Source organism: Pelodiscus sinensis, chromosome 20 (assembly GCF_049634645.1).
Source record: "Pelodiscus sinensis isolate JC-2024 chromosome 20, ASM4963464v1, whole genome shotgun sequence".
Lineage (NCBI taxonomy): Eukaryota > Metazoa > Chordata > Testudines > Trionychidae > Pelodiscus > Pelodiscus sinensis.
Window position 1 is genome coordinate 10787418 of NC_134730.1, and position 21358 is coordinate 10808775.

The following is a 21358-nucleotide window of genomic DNA, read 5'->3' on the forward strand; positions in this document are numbered from 1 at the left end:
TTACTTCTGAAATAAATCAAACACAAGAGAAAAAGAACATTCATGTCCATTTTGGTATACACACAGCAACCATGGGTCTCACAAGTCAGTATTTGTGAAGCTGTGGTTTTTCTTACTGACCTCTGGTGTGGAATGGCACAGGTAGGGATATGGCCCCTGAAGTCACATGGAATGATCAGATCTGGGGATAGGAATGTTAACATGTAACCTTAATTGGTGTTGCTTACTGGGTAATAGTTAATCGATACCCAGGGAGCAGCCCCCTGGCCCAACTCAATGCTGCTCTAGCACCACCGGGATCCCATGCAGGGCTGGAAGCTGCCAGGCTGGAGCAACTCTTGACTACGGCAGGGGCGCTACTTCAGCCCAGCCGGAAAGTGGCATTTATTACTTTGTCATAATAGGGCACTTACATCGGTGGAAGACAAGTTTGAGTGTAGTCAGATACACAGCTAGGTCAATGAAAGGTGACTCGCATTGTCCTAAATTTGTAGTGTAGTCCAGAGGCAAGACAGATTTAAATTGAATTGAGAGTGTTTGCTACACTGGGTTAATTGATTTTAAACAAATTAAACCTTTAGTTAAACTGGTGCTACTTTGTATGTAGATTATTAGTTGATTCTCACCTGCTAACATTGTTTTGTTGTGTTTAAATTCATAACACTAGAGAACAGTGTTTAAATCCAGATGCCTCTGTATTGAAATTTAAAAACAGGTATATCATTTTAATGTTTCTGTTCTAATTAAAAGTGTACGTGTTTTTAAACTCCTTCTCAATTATTTGATATTTCCTTTAATAGAACTTAGAAATGCAGTTTTCTTTCAATCTTGTGTAAAGTTTGAAATTCACCTGTCATATAAAACTGATAAATTCTTCTTTATTCCAATGTCAGGAAGAAGAAACACTGTCCTTTATAAGAGAGAGCCTTGAAAAAAGTGATCAGCTCACAAAAAACATGGTAAGCAGGGTCCCGTAAACTAAGTTTAAAAAGGTAGGATATGGTTTGCTTGGTCTCTGATTCTGGTGCTTTCTCTCCTGAGAGTTTCTTTGAAAGCTCTGATTTGCCAACTTGGGAAACTTATGAGTTCACTGGGTACTGTTTTTAGATTAGAATCTTGAGGATAGGTTATAAAGTGTGTTGGGGTGCAAGTTTGCCAGGACTGGAAACTTGAGTTCAAATGATCCTTCAATCTGGTTTAATTTATGTGCATTTATAGCATTGCTCATCTCAGTATTTCAGTACCTCCTGAGTATATGACAGTAGAAATAAATCCACTCCAGCCAGGGGGTAAAATAGCTAATATTAATTGTTCTGTGTGTCAGGGCACAGGGGTGAAGAGCTTTGGGAAAGCCAAGTAGAAGAGTAATTTCTGAATACAATTTACTTGGTGATCTTTCTGAACTCATCTGGTAGTGAATTCAGTAACCTGGATCTGAAGGATCTATTGTTGGTTGACAGTTTTGTATTGCCTGTGTATTGCCATGATCCACCACATCCGAACAGAAGCATAGAATTGGATTTGGTATTAATTAGGGAGTCCATTCCCAAGGAGAAGTGTGGCATTGATGTGCTCATGGGCACTTGTGTTGTGTAACAGGTGGGCTGCTGGATGCTCTGCCTAATGGATTCCCTCACCCCACCTCACCACTTCTTATTCTTACTTTTGAGTTTTAGTAACTGAGTCTCAGTCACTGTAGCTGGATCTGAATCTGACTGGATGGAATTGTGTACTTTTTGTTATTGTTGCAAGGAGACTAAAGTGACCTCTAGCATTGCAAATCTCTGCCCAGGAGCTGAGAGAGCATGTGGAACTCAGACAAGACAGAGATGATCTTGCTGGAGAGAAGGAAGGGCTTGGACGAACTTTGTTCCTCCATATCATCCATTTTCTGCTGAGGCCACTTACCCTCTTAATTAAGTTAGTTGCAAACTTGGAGTTCCTTGACAACCAAATTAGGGATGTGAATGGATGATCAGTTAACCGGTAAGCATCACCCTTACTGGGTGATACTTATCAGACATTGTTAAATGGCAGGGGCTGGAGCAGCCCCTGTCCATGGCAGGAGGGAGGCGGCGATCCAGCCAATCTGCAAACACCAGCCTTTGTTTAATTGTTAACCAGTTATGTTTAACTAGATAAACTAATTAAACGGGATTGTACGTGCCTAAACCAAATGGTCATGGCAGAACAGGGCTATGAACATCAGTCAAATGACTTCTCCATCGTAAACTTCATTCACTCAGTACAATTGAGTAAAGCAGGCATTTTCAAACTTCATTGCAATGAATGACAATTTTTTTCATTAATTTTTTGTCAATTTTTATTTTTTCTGACTAAAATTATCACCACAGGAGAAGGGACCAAAGCCTGAGTCTTCCTGAGCCCCTCTACCCTGAGCTTGGGAAGTTGGGGGACTTGTAACCTGAGCTCCAACTTGCAGGGCTGAAGCTCTCAGGCTTCAGCTTGGGCTTTGGCCCCATGCACCGGAGCTCTGACTTTAACTTCAATCTCGGAACCCAGCATTAAAATGGGGTTGCAACCCATTTTGGGATCCCAACCTACAACCTGAGAACCCCTGGAGTAAAAACTCTGCTTCAGCCTTTCCCCTCACCTGAGATAGCTACAGTTTATCTCCCTTTGGATACTTCCCTAGCACCTGTTGTATGATGATTTGAGTGCTATACCAATGCTAAATATAATACTAATAAGTATATGGTGATGTTTAATATTACTTCCATTTACACATTGGAAAGCAGAAGCATAGGTGGGTTAAGGGATCTGCTCAAGCAGACAAGCAATTCAGTGGTAGAGCCAGGAGTAGAAGCTGGGAATCTGGATTTCTATTACCCTCTTAACCGCTAGCTCACAATACAGTTGTGTTTTATGTGGAAGGAAATTCTCCATGCTGTTTGATTCTTTTGGGGGTTTTAGGTTTCCATCCTCTCCTCCTTTGAGAGTCGTTTGATGAAGCTGGAGAACTCTATCATCCCTGTGCATAAGCAGACAGAGAATCTACAACGTCTGCAAGAAAATGTTGAGAAGACCTTGTCCTGTCTGGATCATGTCATTAGCTACTACCACGTGGCTAAGGATACAGAGAAGATCATAAAGGAAGGGTGGGTCAAGTAGCAGAACCCTGCTTTCTTCTGCTGAATCTCTTTGTACCGGGTCTGTTTTGAATCAGGGTAGTTGATTGGGCAGGTTTCACAAAAATCTTGTTATTCTTTGATTTTTTTTTTTTTTTAATATATGGGAGTGGGATTGGTAGGCTGCACAGGCCTGGCACTCCCTGGGGGTGGAGAGGGTTTTGCAGGCCTTTTACCGCTCTCTGGGCTTGCCCAGTGGGGGGGTGGGGAGTGGGCAGTGGCCAGAAGCTGCTCCCCGGAGCAGGCTGACGTGTTGGCTGCTGCCATCCAGAGGCTTCCCACTGAGATGCTTTGCTGTCGCCCTGTGGTCATTCTACGGTATAACTTTCTGCTACCAGACCCCTCTCTTTCCATTTTATGAGAAACAATCAAATTCCAGGCACATCCCATTGTCCTGGTACAACCAAATTCTAACCTTGCTTTAAGTTAAGATAAGAGAAAGCTGCATACCACATTTGGTTGTTCTTATAGTTTAGGGGGTGTTCTTGAACAAATGGACTCATGAACAGCCAGACAAACAGATGCACGTTGCTAAAATACATAGATGTGTCTGCCTCAAGGGAAACTCCGCTTGAACTTACAACATTACCTCTGAGGGTAGAATCCTGTTCTGGGGTGCTTTAACACATTCTGCACCTGATCCCTATGTGGAACACCTAGCGATTGTATTCATTCCTTTCTTCCTTGCTGGGTGGACTGGCTGGGCACCCTTTCATGGAGCTTGGGTTGCCTGGAGGGGTTACGGTGGTAAAGCATGAAGTGTCCTGCCCCACCATGGGTTGAGTGTGTTGATAGGAATACTGAGGAAACAATTGCTGACATAAGCAATGAGAGGCTGCAGACTGAGCACTATGGAATACTGACCATAGGCTGCCATTTGGGCTGCTGTCTATACCTGAATTGGGTCTTTTTAAAGCCAGCCTTTCCAAGTTGCCTAGTGATTTGGCAAGTGGCAGGGGTGAAGTGGCAGTGAACCGAGGCAGTCAGAACATTCCCTTTAATCTCTGACTGAAGAAAGTGGAGTTGAGGTCTTCATGGATCTTCCATCCATTGCTGAGGTTTTTGGTGTCTTTCTCATGAATGCATTCTTTTCATTGCAGCCCGACAGGGAGACTGGAGGAGTATTTGGGCTGCATGGCCCGAATCCAAAAGGCCGTGGAGTATTTCCAGGACAACAACCCTGACAGCCCAGAACTAAACCGGGTGGTATGTAGTATGATTGAAAACCAAGAGCACTGTGTGGGCGATTGCTTCTTTGACATGTGCAGCATACTGGCAGGTTTGCAGAAGTGAGGGGTTTTTGTAGGAACTTTCTCTTAGAATCCAAATTAAATCTGTTACCTCCTGGCAGTTACCTTTCTTAGCATCCTGTACCAATAAGACCTATAGCCGAAAGCCTGTACCTTGCATGCTCCTAAATTATATCTTGCTCCTAGTAAAGATAGAAAATGCCATTAATCCAACTTCCAGGATTTGCTACACTTATTCCCTAATCATTATGGTGCTAGAGTGAGGTAATGTCGTTAAGGTCCAGTAGTCCATGTATCCCCAGGATAAGAAACAAGTGTTTGTGCACTTGGAAAACAGACTCCATGCTTTGCTAAATAGTGTAGGCTGACATTTGCAAAGGTGTTAGGTATTTTGATTTTCCAATAGGATTTGGGTGTCTACCAATGTTCCCTCTATTTTTTCCATCCACATGTGGAATTAATTTTATGTTCACTGAATCATGTGCAGATATGCACCACCAGTAGAAACTCATGCTGCTGGCGGTGGGCATTGGGGGGGCTCTGCTAGTCAGTTGGGCAGTACTTGAATCTCTTCTGGCCGGCTGCCCAAGTGCTCAGCTTACAGGGAACGTTGGTGTCTAGATCCCTTCAGGTTTCTGAAAATCCCAACCTTGACAGATTAGTCTCTAGTTCTGGTAATACTGAGAGGATGGCTAGGCCAGTGGTTAGGGTGCTATGCTGTGATCTGGGAGACTCACGTTCAGTTACCCTGCAACAGACTCCCTGTGTGACCGTGAACAAGTAATTTATCTTCTCTGTGCCTCAGTTCACATCTCTATGGCAGGGAGAATAGCACTGCCCTGCCTCACAGGAGGTTGTGTGAGGTTAAGTACATGAGATTATGAAGCATTCGTATACTGCCATAAGAGGCCGTATAAGTACTTAAAATAGATCAAATACTGTATCAATCTTTAAATTCATCCCATATGTCCATTGCCATTTTAAATTCTTTTACCATTAGCTATAACTCCTTCCCTACTCTGTACCAGCAATTAAGTTCTGACATTATTTTAACAGCTGCTATCTCAAGACCCAAGCTAGATGGTTTTACCTTTTGAAAGTAGCTTGGAATTTCAGCATTCATGTGGCATAAAGTATTAATTAGCTACCATTTTGAGATCTTGGCTGCTAAAACTGTCCCAACTAGAGCATTGTGGGGGAAACAAGAAAGGAATCAGAATGATTCATAAGATTTTACTTTTTAAAAAACTTGGCTTCTGTTAAGCTATCTAGGCTATGAACGCTTTGGTGTAGAGGCACAATGGTGCTGAAGCCATCCCAAGTTTTGTGTGTCCCAGTCCCGTGCCCCTGCAACCCAGGGTCTTGGCTGCCAGCCTTGTGTCCCTGCCACATGTGGTCCTGGTTGCTGGACACGCTGTTGTCCCAGGGCTCTGCTGCTAGCCCCGGATTCTGCTCCCTTGCTGGCTTCATGCTCTGCATGGCCCAGTTCTGACTGCCTGCCCTGCCTGCCTGGGGATTCTGCTACCAGGCCCCACCTGTGAGGTCCCAGCTCTAAGGGGCGGTGAGGGATGTGGACTGGGGAAAAAGAGGGTGCAACTCAGCACCCCTGCTCCAAAAACTGTTCCAGTGCCACTGCTTTGGTGAGGCAGCATTTTCAGAATTAGCTGTTCCAAGTATTAATCCTGGCTCATTGATCAGAAAGATACAGGATTCCAAAGATGAGATGGAAATTGTATCTTTGCTGCAGCCTTCTATGCATTATCCGTGCTGTAGTCTTCACCTTCTCTATTTAAATGACACTTTTTCCCTCTCTTTCAAAACATCCTGTTATAGGTAACATTGGCCAGATCTGATCTTATCCCAGTGTAAACCTGAAATAATTGCACTGAACTCTGTATGTTGGCAGCAGTGTAACTGAGAGCAGAATATGGCCGTATCTTTCCAGATCATTGGGGATGCTTAGAACTCCCTTTGGATAGTGTTCCCATAACAGCTAGAGAGATTGCAATTGAGCAACTTCATCCCCTGTGGAGTAATTCCTTGACTTTGCTTTTTCAAACCCCTTACGTTTTAAAACTCTCTTGACAGTAGGCTTCACTGCATTTGGTGGCAGATGTCAGTGGTACACAGCATTTGGGAATGCAAGAAATTAGGTGAAGTTTAAAGATATTGGGAGAAGTTGCAGAAACATCTTTGTTTCTCCTGTCTCTGCTCTGTCCTCCAGAAATCCCTGTTTGAGAAGGGAAAGGAATCTCTGGAGTCAGAATTCCGCAGTCTGATGACACGGCACACCAAACCAGTTCCTCCCATCCTTATTATGGATCTAATAAGCGGGGATGATGAGATTGAAGCACAAGAAGATCTGATTTTGGAACACCTCCCTGAGAGTGTCTTGCAAGACATTGTCCGTATCTCCCTTTGGTTGGTGGAGTATGGAAGAAACCAAGGTAAACTGAAGCAAACCCCTAAATGAGCCAGTCTTGGAGACAAACATATTGCATATCCCATACTTGCTCATCTTGATCACTACAATGGTCTCCATCAACCATTTTACTGCACACTGCTGAGAGCACAATCTGCTGAAGGTTGTCTGTGTCACTGTGGAGCTGAGCCAGTAAGCTCCCTCCTCTCAGCAGTGAGGTCTGTTTTCAGGGAGATCAAATTGCCTTTGGAAGTTGACAAAGAATGTTAGCAAAGTTTCTGACTGTCTTTCAGAGGCATTTCTAGGTGAGTACTGTAAATCGGATTCCTTGCATAACAGCCCCTTTTGTCATTCTTTTTAAATCCTACTTCTTTGTAGTGCCTATGGAAGACTCTTCCATGGTCATTTTCCCATCTGTTAAAGAGAACAGCTACAGAGGGATGCAAGGAAGCTGTTGTTGTTGTCTAGTAAATCTGTATACTTTTAGATAAACTTCTTTACAGTAGGTTTAGCACTGGTGTTTAGCAATGTAATTTGTTTAGGTTTCATTCCCAGTCTCCAGGTTTTTTTTATTGAACACACATTTGCAGGAGAGGCCAAGCAGTGAACTGGCTGCTCTACCAACATACAGCAATAATACTCCCTGCTCCAAAGCGTTTAAAATATAGGATCAAATTTATTCAAAGCAAAAGATCCCTGAGACAGATCTGTAGGTAGGAACTTGGCTGTGGGACCCCAGTCACAGCAGGTCAGTCTCTTTTGAGGAAAGGCCCAGCAACAGCATCCTCACTGTGCAAAGAATGCCTTGAGTTTGGTTCCAAGTCATACCTTCGTCTTATCTCCGTAGACTTCATGAATGTCTACTACCAAATCCGCTCCAGTCAGCTCGACCGCTCCATCAAAGGTCTGAAAGAGCACTTCCGTAAGAACAGCTCCTCCACAGGTGTTCCATACTCCCCTGCCATTCAGAACAAGAGGAAGGACACGCCAACCAAAAAGCCCATCAAGAGACCAGGTTAGTTCCAGAATTTAAGGATCAATTTCCTGCCCTGATGCTAAAGAACATCTGCTGTGCATGTTGTTCCACTTGTTGTATTAAATGTATCAGAGTTTTCTTTGTGCATCTCCATCTTAGGAGTTAGCATTCAGTCATAAAGAGTTGTTCTGAAGGTAGCTGGGTGGATGGGAGTTGAATGGCAAACACCTTTTCGCTTGTAAGGGATTTTCATGTTGGATTAAGCCCTTGATATAGCTCTTTCATCTCTTATTTTGTTGGTTCATCCAGTCCATGTTTCAGGGGGCATTTTTGAAAAGCTCTTATATGAATAGTTTGCAAAGATTGGGATTTTTTACCTTAGAAATGAGACAGATAGGAAAGGTCATAAGTCAATAAAATAGTGAATGATGCAGAGAAGGCAAATAGAGAGCTTCTGTTCTCTCTGACTCCTAATACGATAGAAAAGGGATATTCTATGAAGTTAGAAGGTGGGAAATTCAGAACAAGCAAAATGAAATACAGTGCCACATGAATTAAACTCTGGAACTCACTGCCACATGAAGTAACTGAAACTAAGAACTTAGCAAAAATCATAAAGGGATTAGACATGTACAGGCAGTCCCCGGGTTACGTACAAGATAGGGACTGTAGGTTTGTTCTTAAGTTGAAGCTGATCAGTTTCAACAGCGGCTGAATCTGGACACCAGTTCCGACTTACATACAGATTCAACTTAAGAACCCCAGGCGTCCCCAAGTCAGCTGCTGCTGAAACTGATCAGCAGCTGATTCCAGGAAGCCCGGGGCAGAGCAACTCTGCCTCAGGCTTCCTGTAGTCAGCCGCTGGTCAGTTTCAGCAGCGGCTGAATCAGGACTCCTGGGGCAGAGCAGCTGGGGTGCTGCTGGATTGGTCCAGTAGCGCCAAGGAGCGGTGCTGCGGGACCAACCGGCAGCGCCCCACCTGCTCTACCACAGGCCCCGGGCTTTGCTCCACGTCTCCCTGGTCTGCTGGGGGGGGCACTAGCTGCGTCCCCCCCCCAGCAGACCAGGGAGACGGGGAGCAAAGCGGCGGAGGAACCGGGGACTGCCTGTATATTGATATTATAACTCTCCAGGATTATCATAACAGTTTTGGAAACTTTGTAGTTCTTTGCCTAAACCAATCTGGAGGTCAAGAAGAGACCTCTTCTTGACATAGCTGTATGGATGGCAGATGATCTCACATCTGCCTACTGCAGTGTTTTTACATCTTCTTTGGAAACATTTGGTTCTGGTCACTGTCAGATGGATGGACATCTAGTCTGGCAAGTCCTGTGATTCTAAAACTTTACTCAAATACAGAAGCCAAGGATTTAGCAAGCTATGGAAACTGAACTGCCCACTGCTCCCAGCTCTCCAGGTCATGGCATGTCTGTGAGGCAACCTTCCCCCACTGCTGTCCTTGTTCTGTGGAGTGATGGCTACTCCCCAGCTCTGACGCTTTCAGCAGCACTAAAACGAAAGCTCTCACACATTCAGAATTGAATAGCAGATTCTCTGTCAGGATCAGCTTAGCATATGGGGCTTGCAAGGCTCTGGCACACCTGGTCCAATCTACTTAATATGCAGTTTGTTAGCCTGTACAGAAGCAATATTTTCAAATGTAGTTATTTCCAGTAGAGATCCCAGATTATTGCTCTTCCTATATGCTCAAAAAATGGAGAGGAGAGAAAGGGGTGGGAGTTGGTGGAGGGCCTAGAGAGGATGAAGAAAAGGATGCATTTTAATTGTATTATCTTTATTTTTATAATCCTTATGTGAATGGCAGTCTTCATTCCAGGTAAACTGTGTGTGCGTGTTCTCTGCAGCTTGCCACGTCTCTCTTGACATCCTAGTCAGTCTTCTTCCTGCTAATAGCAGAGGGTGTGGCTGGGATATTTAAAGGGGAAATCTGCTGCTAGGGCAGATCTTTAACACTGGTGACCACATTATTAGATATTAAAATGTGCGCTTGCTCGCTCGCTCACTCACTCACTCAATACCTGAAAGCTGTGGCTGTGTTTCTTTTTGTTTCTGGGTTACAGAAACCAGCTCAGAAGATGTGCAAATGGAAATGGCATTACATGTGTCAGAGAGATCCAGTGAAGTGATCATCTAGGGTACTGGGAATCCCAAGAAATAATAGTAGTTAATTCGTGTCTTCCATATTTTCAGGCAAGGAGAGAGTTTCTCTTTGAACCAGGCTCAAGTTCTTAGTGGCTTGTACACCAACCCTGTCTTGTAACTGCATAGTTAACCAGAAACAAGAGCTTTTTTTAATTTACTCTCCTGGCATTCATCTGTCTTATTTCCCACCAGTCCATCAGTTTTCAGGGACAGTCCCAGAGGTGAAGGCAGTGTTTTTAAAACTTTTTGTATTGGTGACTTGTTTCTCACACAAATCTCTTGAGTATGGACCCTCCCCCCCACCCCTTATAAATTAACACTCCCCTGTTTAATGGGAGCTTAGGCTGTCTGTCCCAGGAGCTGAGAGCTCCCAGCCCCCATGTAACCACCTTGTAACCCCCTGAGGGGTGACGACAACCCCAGTTGGAGATCTTTGAAGGGTTCTCAATCAGAACTGTGTTACTCCAGAACAAAATGTTTTTATTGGAATTTAATTGCACCATATTTTAATCTTCAGAGTTCAGAGTCTGGGCAAGGAAATCACTGATTTCTATGCCATCGATTCAGTAGTCAAAGCTAACTCCCTTCAAATACAATGTCATACAGCATTAAGAGGAGGGTATCTAGTCTAGCATTTCAAGCATGTAGGTTAAGAACTCCCCAGTCCCAATGGAAGAATATCCCAGCACAGACTCTGATACACATTTCAATCTGTTGCAAAGAATAAACTACCAAGTAAATCTGATGTGCTACAACTCTTTCACGTGCAAAGCAAAGTTCTAGGGTGCTAGTGTCTGAGAAAACCATGGCAAGGTATAAGAGGCAGGGCTGCATGCCGGGGAATCTACTGGGTACTAGGGATCTTATTATCAGTACCTATTAATTGTGTCAATGCATTCTTGTGTTACCATCAACAGTTCTTTTGCAGTTGTACCACTTACTTCTTCAGCACCTTCCTGAGGTCACATCACACATTTGTAATGCCTTCGTAGTCCTCCAAGGAAGACCTTTTTCACAGCTGTCTGTTTGACAAAATGAGCAAAATTTTTAAAGCATTGAGTGAAATTTTAATGATTCATTGAAATGCATTCCAGCATTCTTTATCATGAGACAGGTTAGCTTTAAGAGCCTCTCTAAAATGAAGGCATGTGCTGCCAAATTAATGAAACTTTACACAACATGTTTCCTTGTAGGCCTAATGCTTTATGATTCTTTTAACGCTGACCACTTTCCACTCCTAAATGTTAGCACCACATCTAAGAGGACAATAATAGTTGAGGCTCCAATGTAGCACTTGTCCTAAAATTGCTACAGCACAGTGAGAAAAATTGTCCTGTTCTAAATATCTTCCTTAAACATCTCCTGGCAAGAAGCTTTTAAAAAGCTACCATTTTTCTGTGGTACATCAAAACCTCACTGAGTTAACTGCTGCTCTAGAGCCAACAAGAGGAACTAACTTAAAAAAAAATCTGTTCCCAGAACAGTTGTGTATTCATAGACAATTAAGTCCAGAAGAGACCATTGTGATCATCATGTCTGAACCTTTTCATACAAACCTGTGTGAAATTCACACACTGTCCTGGTGACACCAAGGAAATATGGGGCAGAGCGACTTTCTGTTGCTTTTGAAAATTGCTTAGAGGATGGGAAACTGCCCCTATTGGAAAGGACAGCAGAGCAAGCTGGAAACTGGCACTTTATATTTGACCCAAGTGGAAGAGGGAGGGAAAAACTCATTAATTTTCTGGAGGTGGCCTTGATTGTTCTCCAGGAGTAAAAGGGCCTTTTCCCATGAGCATCACTTTATGCTCATGTCAATTAATTTCTTTCTGTTCCAGTTGGAGAAGAGGTACCATGAGGAAGCCAATATAATCTTTGAGCAGCAAGATGAATAGCCTGTTTCTGTGTCCCCTGTTAGATTACTGCTCAGCTCTTGAATTTGATGCCTTCATTAGTAACTGCTACACTATCCCATTTGATTTGAAAGCTGCCTAATCAAGGGAAATAATCATGGAACAAAGGCCTTTGGGTTCCAATAGAATCCATTAAGCCCTAATTGTGATACAAAGTACCAGGGATGCAACAGCATTGAAATAATCTCACACACACTTGCTATGTGTGAATGTAAATGCATTTGATTGTTTTTGGGCAGATGACAAAATGCACTGTGACAGGGCAGCTCTTATCTAAGACAACCATGTCAAGAGGGTGTGGGCCATGTTCCTAGGAATAGCTATTCCTACTGATGTGGACCGTGTGCATGCAAAGTGACTTCTGACTGACAGCATGCAGACATCCCTCCTGCTGAGCCGTCAATTTACATATCACCCCAGTTTTATAATATTCATATTTTTTTGCCCAAATGCTTACAAAAAACAGACCGCCAGAAATATTTTCAGGATTTGTATACATTTTAGTGCCATTGGAAACAATACAATAAGTTCTGTTATAAATAAGATTTCTGAAAATGTCTGTAACCAATTTGAAGTGTTAGTATGAAAATACCTCATATTTTAAAACTGCCCCAGATGAATCCATTAGGATCTGGGTAGAGGATTATATAAAACAAATACTGCAGAATACTTGTGGAATGAATGATGTAAATGTAGAAAGTGGACATGAACAGTGCCCCTCTAAGCTGTGGGGCAGTACAGCTTCACAGGTGATTAATCGGCCCTGCCCAGTCCGTCAGCTCCATGCAAAGAGCCCTGAGCCTCTGGCTAGGTGGGGCGGATTAATCACCTGTGTAGCTGTGCTGCTTAGAGGGAATACTGGACATGATCCTTTCCCAAGCACTTGGAATGTGTAGAAATAAGAAAGTTACCTACAATTTGATTTTGTTTTATCAGGATTTTTCAATAAGAGGTTAAGACCATTTTGTAAATTGGTGGGATATAGCAGAAATTGGGGGGAGGGATAGCTCAGTGGTTTGAGCATTGGCCTGCTAAACCCAGGGTTGTGAGTTCAATCCCTGCAGAGGCCATTTAGGGATTTGGGGCAAAAATTTGTTAGGGATGGTACTTGGTCCTGCTGTGAAGGCAGGGGACTGGACTTGATGACCTTTCAAGGTCCCTTCCAGCTCTAGGAGATAGGCAATCTTAATTAATTAATAGAAAAAGAAAATGTTGTAAGGAAAGTGTTTTACTCAAGGGTTAAATGTTTTAGAATTGGGAAGTGAACTTAACACAGTTTGAGACTTCAATCCATTCCCTTCATACCCAGTTGGGGAGCCTTGCCTTCCCAAAGACCTTCCCACTTATCCATGTACGTTCAAACCTTCCTTTGAACACCTGTGTAAGGAGAGTTGGAAGCTGCCTTTGGCCTTTGCGGAGCAGGTACCCTGTCATGCTCTCCTATAGTTTAAACTTTGACAGCCATCTACGATAAGACTTCTCAATTTTCAGACAATGTAAACCAGTTCTCTTAGCGCTGATTTCCAGACTAGCTAATAGCACCTGTGATGTGGCAGCCAGAGTTGCAGCTGGAAGTTGGAGTTGGTGCATGTTATGATTTTTTTTAAACCCAAAATGCTATTTTTGCTTAGTATTTTGGCCATGTTTTATTTTTGGTTAATTTATTTGCATGTCTTAACCCCCCAGAGAGTTGCCTATACCTTTCCAAAGTTTTCCATTCCACGTTCATGCAGCAGTGTGACAGCAGCATCTGTCCGTGTGTATGTGTCTGGCATTTTCTGATATGAACACTAACCTTTCCGGTTGTGAGCAGTGCTTAGTTTTCAGTTGACACTTTAACACTTTCTGTTTTGTGCTTGCAGCGCTTCCTAGCCATGGGGTCCAGCACCAGCTATTGTTTAATGCTGTCTGTTTTTTTTAATATATTCATTGTCTCTTTCTATGGCTCAATTGATTTGTGGCGCCTCCAAAGAATAGTGTCTCTACCTTCTTTAACACTAGAACTAGGGGTGGGGGGTAAACAAATTCTGTGTCCTAATCACTTTTTTGGCTACTGATGCCTGAGGCTGTCATTATTAGCCCTGTGCTGCAAGAGATTCTCCTTCACCTCTACTGTTAGTATCCTCATTGATCCACACTGAGCATGCTCACAAAACTTCTCCCAACAAGAGAATATATTTCTGTGGCATTATTGCCTCATCAGGTTTCTTGGTGTGTAATAAAGGTCAGTGGTTGCCCTTCGTTTGTGGCAGACTGGTGGTAGACAATATCAAGATTTGGGCTGATCACAAGTACTTGCTTTCATGCAGCAGGGATTGTTGTCTTAAACCGAACTTGGACACAAGATGCTTAACTCAAAGTATTCCTGAAGGAATGATTCCTGGTCTTCTTTCTCAGTTGATTTGACCTTCTCCCCCCACCTCCATTCCTTCCAAGGCTTATGAAAGCTGATCACACAGTGCTTGATTTGAGTTCTGCCTTCTCAAGTAAGAAGTAAGCCACAGATTTGGATAAGCCATTGCATTGGCACATCATCTGGAACCCTGTTTGGGGTTTCAGTGTGTATACTGAGCATGCTCACTGTTGCCCATTATAATCTCACGGGGTTGCAATGACTAGCACTGGTGGAGGGCTGCTGGTGGTTTTTTTTTCTCTCACTCATTTCCTAGGTCGTCTTGTTTCTTCTCTGTGTGGCTCTGGTGACAGGAACGATCCGGAAGGCTCAGAACCTTCTGAAACAATATTCTCAGCATGGTCTAGATGGGAAAAAGGGGGCCTCTAACCTCATTCCTATGGAAGGTAATCACATCTCTCACTCTTTCACCCTTGGATCTTCACTATGTATCAGATCTGTTTCCTCAGGCAGGGCTCCCATTAGCTCAGAGCTTCACTGTACAGATAGTGTTAGTCTTTATCCTGTGGAGGTCCTGGATAACTTGACAAAGGAGCTACACTGGTTAAAAAGTCTTAGGACTTCAAACGTGGTAGAAAATAAAAGAATGGAACATTAAAACCAGGGTAACAAGCCATTCTTCAGCTGGCTCTGTAAGGTCATGGGCCAGCTGATCTTAGACAAGTCAATCCGTTATACAGTCGGCTGGCTAAGGGAAGCTCTGCTCTGTCTTTTAGTGACATTCCCTTGGTATTTCTGTCTTTGTTTCACTTTGCCTGAACTTTAAGAAGGCTTTAAATTAGTATTGGCCCTTCCAACCCTGATAAGGATGTGTCAGACCAGATCCGGCCCAAGATCCAGTTTGCTGCCCTCCTTCTCACAAGAGGCCTGCTCAAAAGGGAGTGACAAGCAAATTTGCCCCTGCATCCTGAAATGTCACCCCAGGCTCTGCTATATGCTTGGAGATTTGAACAAGATGGGCAAGCAGAGAGATCACTTGCTGTAAAATATCTCTGGGATCTTTTAATTCCTGTAATGATAAAGAGATCCGCTTTAAGGAAATGATTGCAACTTCATCAGTCTATAGATATTTTCACCTACATTTTAGTTCACAAAACTATAAAGAGGATCTCAGTAACTACAATTATCCTTTCAAAAACACTCCCCAAATACACAATGGGAGAAGTGCCTGTCTGAGATCCGGTACCCAACAGCCTGCGTGCAAATTGGATTCCTCATGCCCACTGTCCCATCTAGTGCTTGTGCCAAGAGGTTTGAAGGGCATCTTGGGCTTGGCAAATGACATGTCTGGTTCACATTTCCTGTCAGGCTTCAAAGGGCTATGGTGCCCACAGAGGGTATGTGGGTGGGGCCTTCCAGGACAGCATGTGTGTATAGATTTCTGACAGACTGAATAAACCAGCCTTCCGGCCTGCGTGAGCATCCATGCTGTAACCACCCTGGATAAACCAAGCCTTCTGTTTGTGCCGGCTGACATCTCACTAGGTCATGAGCATGATTTACGAGTTAAACACCTTTCCGATACCCTGAACGACAAGCATGGGCCAGCTGCTGGTAAGTACCGCGTCGTAATAACAAGCTGACTAATGTTCCTCCTTTTCAGCTTGTTTTGCAGAGTCTCTTAGCCAGTGACTTTCCTTCCACATGGGCAGTCATGGAGCATGGCCTGTCTCTGATTATGAAGCTTTTGCTTTTGTGCATTCAATGGAACTTGTTCCTACTAGTCATGCATGTCCCCCCTAAAGTAGAGGTGCCCATACTTTGTCAAACCATAGATTATCAGCTGTCTGGATGACCTTTCCTGTCTCATAGCAAATGGAAGAGATTGCAGCTGCTGGCTTCCTCGGAGCCAACAGACTGTGTCTTAGCATGCAGCATTCCATTTCAGTCCTTTCTAATCTATAAACCAAAATTTTAGAATTGTGTGTCATGTTTGTGCCAGACTTTGAGCATGCTTGTTAAAGGCTAAACTAAGGAACTTCCATCAGTATGATGGAGCGATTCTGTTTCCATCACAAGCCACTGATATTGAATAGAAAAGGAGCAATGTATGGTAGAAACCAACCCCGCTCCAGTTTTCTTGCTGTGTAGCAGCTACAGGTAGACTCCTCAAATAACAAACGATTTAAGAGTTCCTGCTTGTTCTGTTTGCACATCTATCCTCCTGACAAATCTCATGCATGATTATTCTGACATTCCAAGACCATGAGATTTCAGTGTCCTCCTGCGCTCCAGTGCTAAGTTGTTCTCCATGGGGAATAGACGTCATGCAGGAAAGCGTTGTATTCCCAGAACTGCTGATTCAGAATGGCAGTAGTTCATCAGCACATTAGGGGGAAACCAGTAAACTAACTAAAATAAACTAGAGATGGTGTTGAATAATTCACTGCAACTTTCTCATCCCTTCCCAGTTTGTTCCAACCCCTAATACATTCAGTCACAAACCTGCAGTCCTGGTAGCAAACATTTCCCCTGCTAGCTTTGTTGTGGTGCTGGAGAGAGCAAGTGGCACCCCTCAGTTCTCATTTCCGGAGCTGGAGACCTCCATACACACTCATTACTGGGGTGTGTGCAACTTTCAGGAGTAAATCTTACAGGGCGGGATTTGTAGCAGCCTTGGGATCTGCGCTCAGACAGGTCACATTTTCACTTTAAAATCATATGCAATATCTGAACGGTCTGCTCCAGAGGAAAACCCAAAACCTGTATGTATGTAAACCAGAGTCTCAGAATGAGAAATGTCCTTGGTGAGATCAGTCCAGCCCTGGAGGGAACAGTTAAATCCTGGCTCTCATAAACTTGTGCTGTTCCCACAGGGAGGGATGACATGTTGGACATCGAGATTGATGCGTATATTCACTGTGTTAGCACCTTTGTGAAACTGGCCCAGAGCGAGTACCAGCTCCTTACAGAAATCATCCCAGAGCACCACCAGAAGAAGACCTTTGACTCCCTCATTCAGGTTTCTTAAGCTCATCATTTTGGTTTGATTTGTACTGTATTGTCTAGTTTGCAAAACCATTCCCTGCCTACTTCCCTCCACTAACCTAGTGCTTCCTGAGTTGAAGACACATCCCCCTGTTTCCGGTGGTTGTTTTGTAGGAATCCCTGGATAACCTGATGATAGAGGGAGATAACATTGTCTCAGCAGCCCGGAAGGCCATCATTCGGCATGACTATTCAGCTGTGCTCACCATCTTTCCCATCCTCAGGCACCTGAAGCAGATGAAGCCAGAGTTTGATCAAGTCTTGCAAGTAGGTGGTAACTGGAGAAGATCCTGCAGTTTTGCCTGTAGTGCTTCTTAAGGGACTTTACAATAGCCACAAATATTAAAACTTTAGAACAGGACCCAGCTAGCCATGTGGTTGTTCTCACTATCATGCAGTAGACCCATTCCGTGAGCCAGTACACTCTATCTTTGGAGAATCCTGCTCGGTAACAGATCTCTCCAGTTCAAGAAAAATTCCTCACTGTCAGGGTGGTTAAATGCTGGAATAAGTTGCCTAGGGAGATTGTGGAATCTCCTTCTCTGGAGATATTTAAGAGCAGGTTAGATAGACACCTATCAGGGATGGTCTAGACAGTGCTTGGTCCTGCCATGAGGGCAGAGGACTGGATTTGATGACCTCTTGAAGTCCCTTCCAGTTCTATGATTCTAAGTAATAATTTGGCACTTGGATACCAAGTGATTGGATACGTCCAAGTTCTTATACCAAGCCTGAGGTAGTTAATCTCCAGTACCACTGAATCTAGTTAAAAAAGTGCTCTTAAGGATGTCTTGTCATGTCATCCAATAGGTTAATTGTTCTGAAGAAGGGCCTAGCAGACGATGGTGTTAACCACGTGTTCTTTTAGGTCAGAGTTTAGTGGATTCATCTCATTTGTAACTGCTGTAATTGGGTTTAAAAACTCCAGTGGACTACTTTCCTGTAAAAAGGCTTTGCAGGCACCAGAAATGGTGTCCAGCTTTGGTGAGGTTCCTTTCCATTAGGTTCAGATGTTTGACTGGTCAGTTTCAGCAGAGTCCGTCTTTTCAAAGGATCTTCCTTTAGTCCTGCATGGTTGGAGGTTGGTGGCCACGATGTGCTGCCTTGTGGCTGCAAGTGTTTCAAGAGAGGAAATAATTTATTAGATGGGGATTCGGCTCTGGGCTCACTTGGGACTTTCTCCTCTGTTGCCAGCTGAACCAATCTGTGGCATTTCTGTGAGAATCTAGGGTTTTCACCCACTGTTAACTAGCCTGTAAATATTCTTCCAGCGAAGTCCAACCACTGAGAGAATTGAGATTGAAATGCTCTGAGGGATGTAGGAGAGGTCAACTAGTGGGTGAAAAGGCAGGTGGTGACAGCCAACTTCATTGTATCATCTTATGCTATGCACTGGGCCATTCCAGGGCACTGCAGCCAGCACAAAGAACAAGCTTCCAGGGCTGATCACCTCCATGGAGACCACAGGTGCAAAAGCGCTGGAGGACTTTGCAGACAACATTAAGGTAACTTCCCCTCTACTGCTCTCTTCTTCAGTAGCCCAAGAGACTTGCCCGGCTGAACTGTACAAATGTTATATTCATGAACAATGACCTGAGTTCAGCTTCCTGTTTTTTCTGCAAAGTGGCAATCATGTCAACATTTTAGTAGTGCAGGAGTGGCATTGTCTTCAGCATCAGTAGCAAAAGAAATGGAGAGTGCTGACTTGTTAGGAGGAATAGATATTTTCCATCCCTTATTTTGAAATGTATTTATAACTAGAAGATTTACCTGGCATTGCTGCGGTCCTTAACTCAGATAAGTTTTGTTTTTCTTCATTTAAATCATTGTTCTGGGATGGGGCAAGGGATGAGGGGTTCAATATGCAGGCTGCCCCAGAGAGAGGCAGGTGCTATCTCACTGCAGCAGCTTGGGGCCAGATGAAAAGCGCCTGGCCATGGCTGCTGCACCTGCAGCGAGCGCAGCTGGGGGAAGAGGTGCATGTTTCCCAGCTATGGCACAAATGGACACACACACAAACAGACAGACTCTGAACTATATAGTAGACAGTTGTCCCTTTCTCCATCCCTGCCCCCTGTTGGCCCAATGGGTTATAGCTGCCCCAGTCCCCATCTCTAGCCCCTTCGTGCCCCCCTTGTGGTCATTCTGCAGTGTGATGGACCCTCCTGCCAGACCGTTCCATTTTATGACAATCAATCAAATTCCAGGCACATCCCATTCTCCTGGCACAACCAAACCCTGACCTTGCCTTAAGTTATGATAAGAAGAAGCTGCATACCAAATTTGGTGGTCCTAGCTCTTACCACTTAGGAGGAGTTCTTGAACAAATGGATTCATGCATGGACAGACACACACATTTCTAAAATATATAGTAAAAGAAGATTAAGGCTGCACTTAATGCAGTTCTCTATTTAATGTCCCTAATGCACAATACTGCAATCCATTTTACAGGGAAAGGTAAAGCTGCACGTACTTCTTGAAAATGATCTGCGATCTAATCACCTTGTTTAAAAAAAATTGAATTAAATTTACATGCACCAAACTTAGAAACTGTCTCCAGCTAAAGGGAGATTTCTTGCTAAATTAATCCATAAGCTAGTGAGTGAACCTAACTTATGACCATAAGAGAATTTTAAATGTATGTGCATGTTTCAGAACAAGCAGGCTGTGCTTTAGTCTTTTTCTGCGTTAGCTATAAACTGCTTTGAAGTTGTATCCTGTGATCAGCATTAGATGGAGCTGTGAGCATTTGGGTTAGGACAGTACTGCGGGAGGTTTGAAAAACAACCTTGTAAATATACTTGCCTGAGGAGCAGTGTTTGATTTTTACTTGCATTAAATGTTCTATCTGTATCTTTTTCTCCTCCCTTAAAAGAATGATCCAGACAAGGAATATAACATGCCAAAAGATGGGACTGTTCACGAACTCACCAGCAATGTAAGTGGCAATGATTGAAAACATCTATTGGTAAAATCCATTCCTCTCTTCCTGCTAACATCAGTTCCCTAGGAGACCAATATCTGCTTCAATAGAAGCAACAGGGGACTTGTGTGTGGTTAAATTTGGCTATCTTTTGTTTCGGTAGAGCAATTACTTGTCTTCCTTTGGGAGATTAGGTTTTGTGCTTTCTACATTCCTGCCTTTGTTTCTTCCCCACAGCATTAGGATAGTGTGCTGCTTCCCTACAGCATTAGGTAGTGTGTGGGGGAGGGCTCAATTAAAAGTTTTTATGTATCCCACCAGACCTGGGGATCTGAACTTTTTTTTTTTTTTTAATATGGAGCTATACTTATCTCATGGAACTGGAAGGGACTTTTAGATGTCAAGTCCAATCCCCTGCCCTCGCGGCAGGGCCAAGTACCATCCCTGACAGATTTGCCCCAGATCCCTAAATGGTCCCCTCAAGGATTGAGCTCACAACTCTGGGTTTAGTAGGCCAATGCTCAAACCACTGAGCTATCCCTCCTCCCCTACAATATTTGGACACTGCACAGATACAACATATATTTATCCAGTAGTGTGGAAAATGCTGTTTTATTGCTAAAGAGGATGGTAACTGTTAGTATGTGGATGGGAGACTTCCAGGAAAAACGGAATTGTAGGATATAGTGATTCACTAGGTAGATCTCTTCCCTAAAAGTTGTTAGAGAACTAGTGTCTCTGCCTGATGTTAGAGGGCCCTGTGCTGCTGCTGTAGATGCAATGAAACCAACTCCCTGATCTCTTTTATGAAGTAATTATCAAATGGTAATAGAAGGGGAGGTGAACTGAAGTATTTTGGCCAAAATCCAGCTATAGCTACATACGTTTGCTAAAAATGAAATACACTTCACTTAAAATGAAATACTCTTTCTCTTCAGTTCCAGTACTAAACTGTGGTGTTGCTATGTACTGTTGGTCAGGTGCTGTCTTTCACCCTGGAGGTGACTGCATTTCCAGTGAGCTTTGTATAGTTGGTACCTGTGTAGGTTTATAAAGTGCTTTGAGATCCTGTTGGATGAAAGATACACAATATTATTAAATGCCACTTGAAATGAATGCACTGCTGCTTCTTGCAGGTTTGTAGGCACAGGCATCTTTGTT

At 43.5% G+C, this 21358-nt stretch overlaps 1 protein-coding gene across 10 annotated transcripts in view; it reads left to right on the plus strand.

The window, feature by feature from the left end:
- The window catches only part of EXOC7 (exocyst complex component 7), a 31507-nt gene that overhangs the window by 899 nt on the left and 9250 nt on the right, over positions 1-21358 (plus strand). For 2 of the 10 annotated variants that reach the window (XM_006136459.4, XM_006136461.4), the window contains exons 2-13: positions 894-959; positions 2935-3119; positions 4250-4355; positions 6624-6846; positions 7669-7836; positions 9623-9634; positions 14580-14672; positions 15772-15840; positions 17103-17248; positions 17389-17541; positions 18681-18779; positions 20150-20212. In XM_006136459.4, coding sequence (XP_006136521.1) covers positions 894-959; positions 2935-3119; positions 4250-4355; positions 6624-6846; positions 7669-7836; positions 9623-9634; positions 14580-14672; positions 15772-15840; positions 17103-17248; positions 17389-17541; positions 18681-18779; positions 20150-20212 — 1383 coding nt within the window. The remainder of the gene's footprint in view (positions 1-893; positions 960-2934; positions 3120-4249; positions 4356-6623; positions 6847-7668; positions 7837-9622; positions 9635-14579; positions 14673-15771; positions 15841-17102; positions 17249-17388; positions 17542-18680; positions 18780-20149; positions 20213-21358) is intronic. The other 8 variants (XM_006136460.4, XM_006136462.4, XM_006136464.4 and 5 more) reach the window with 5 other exon arrangements.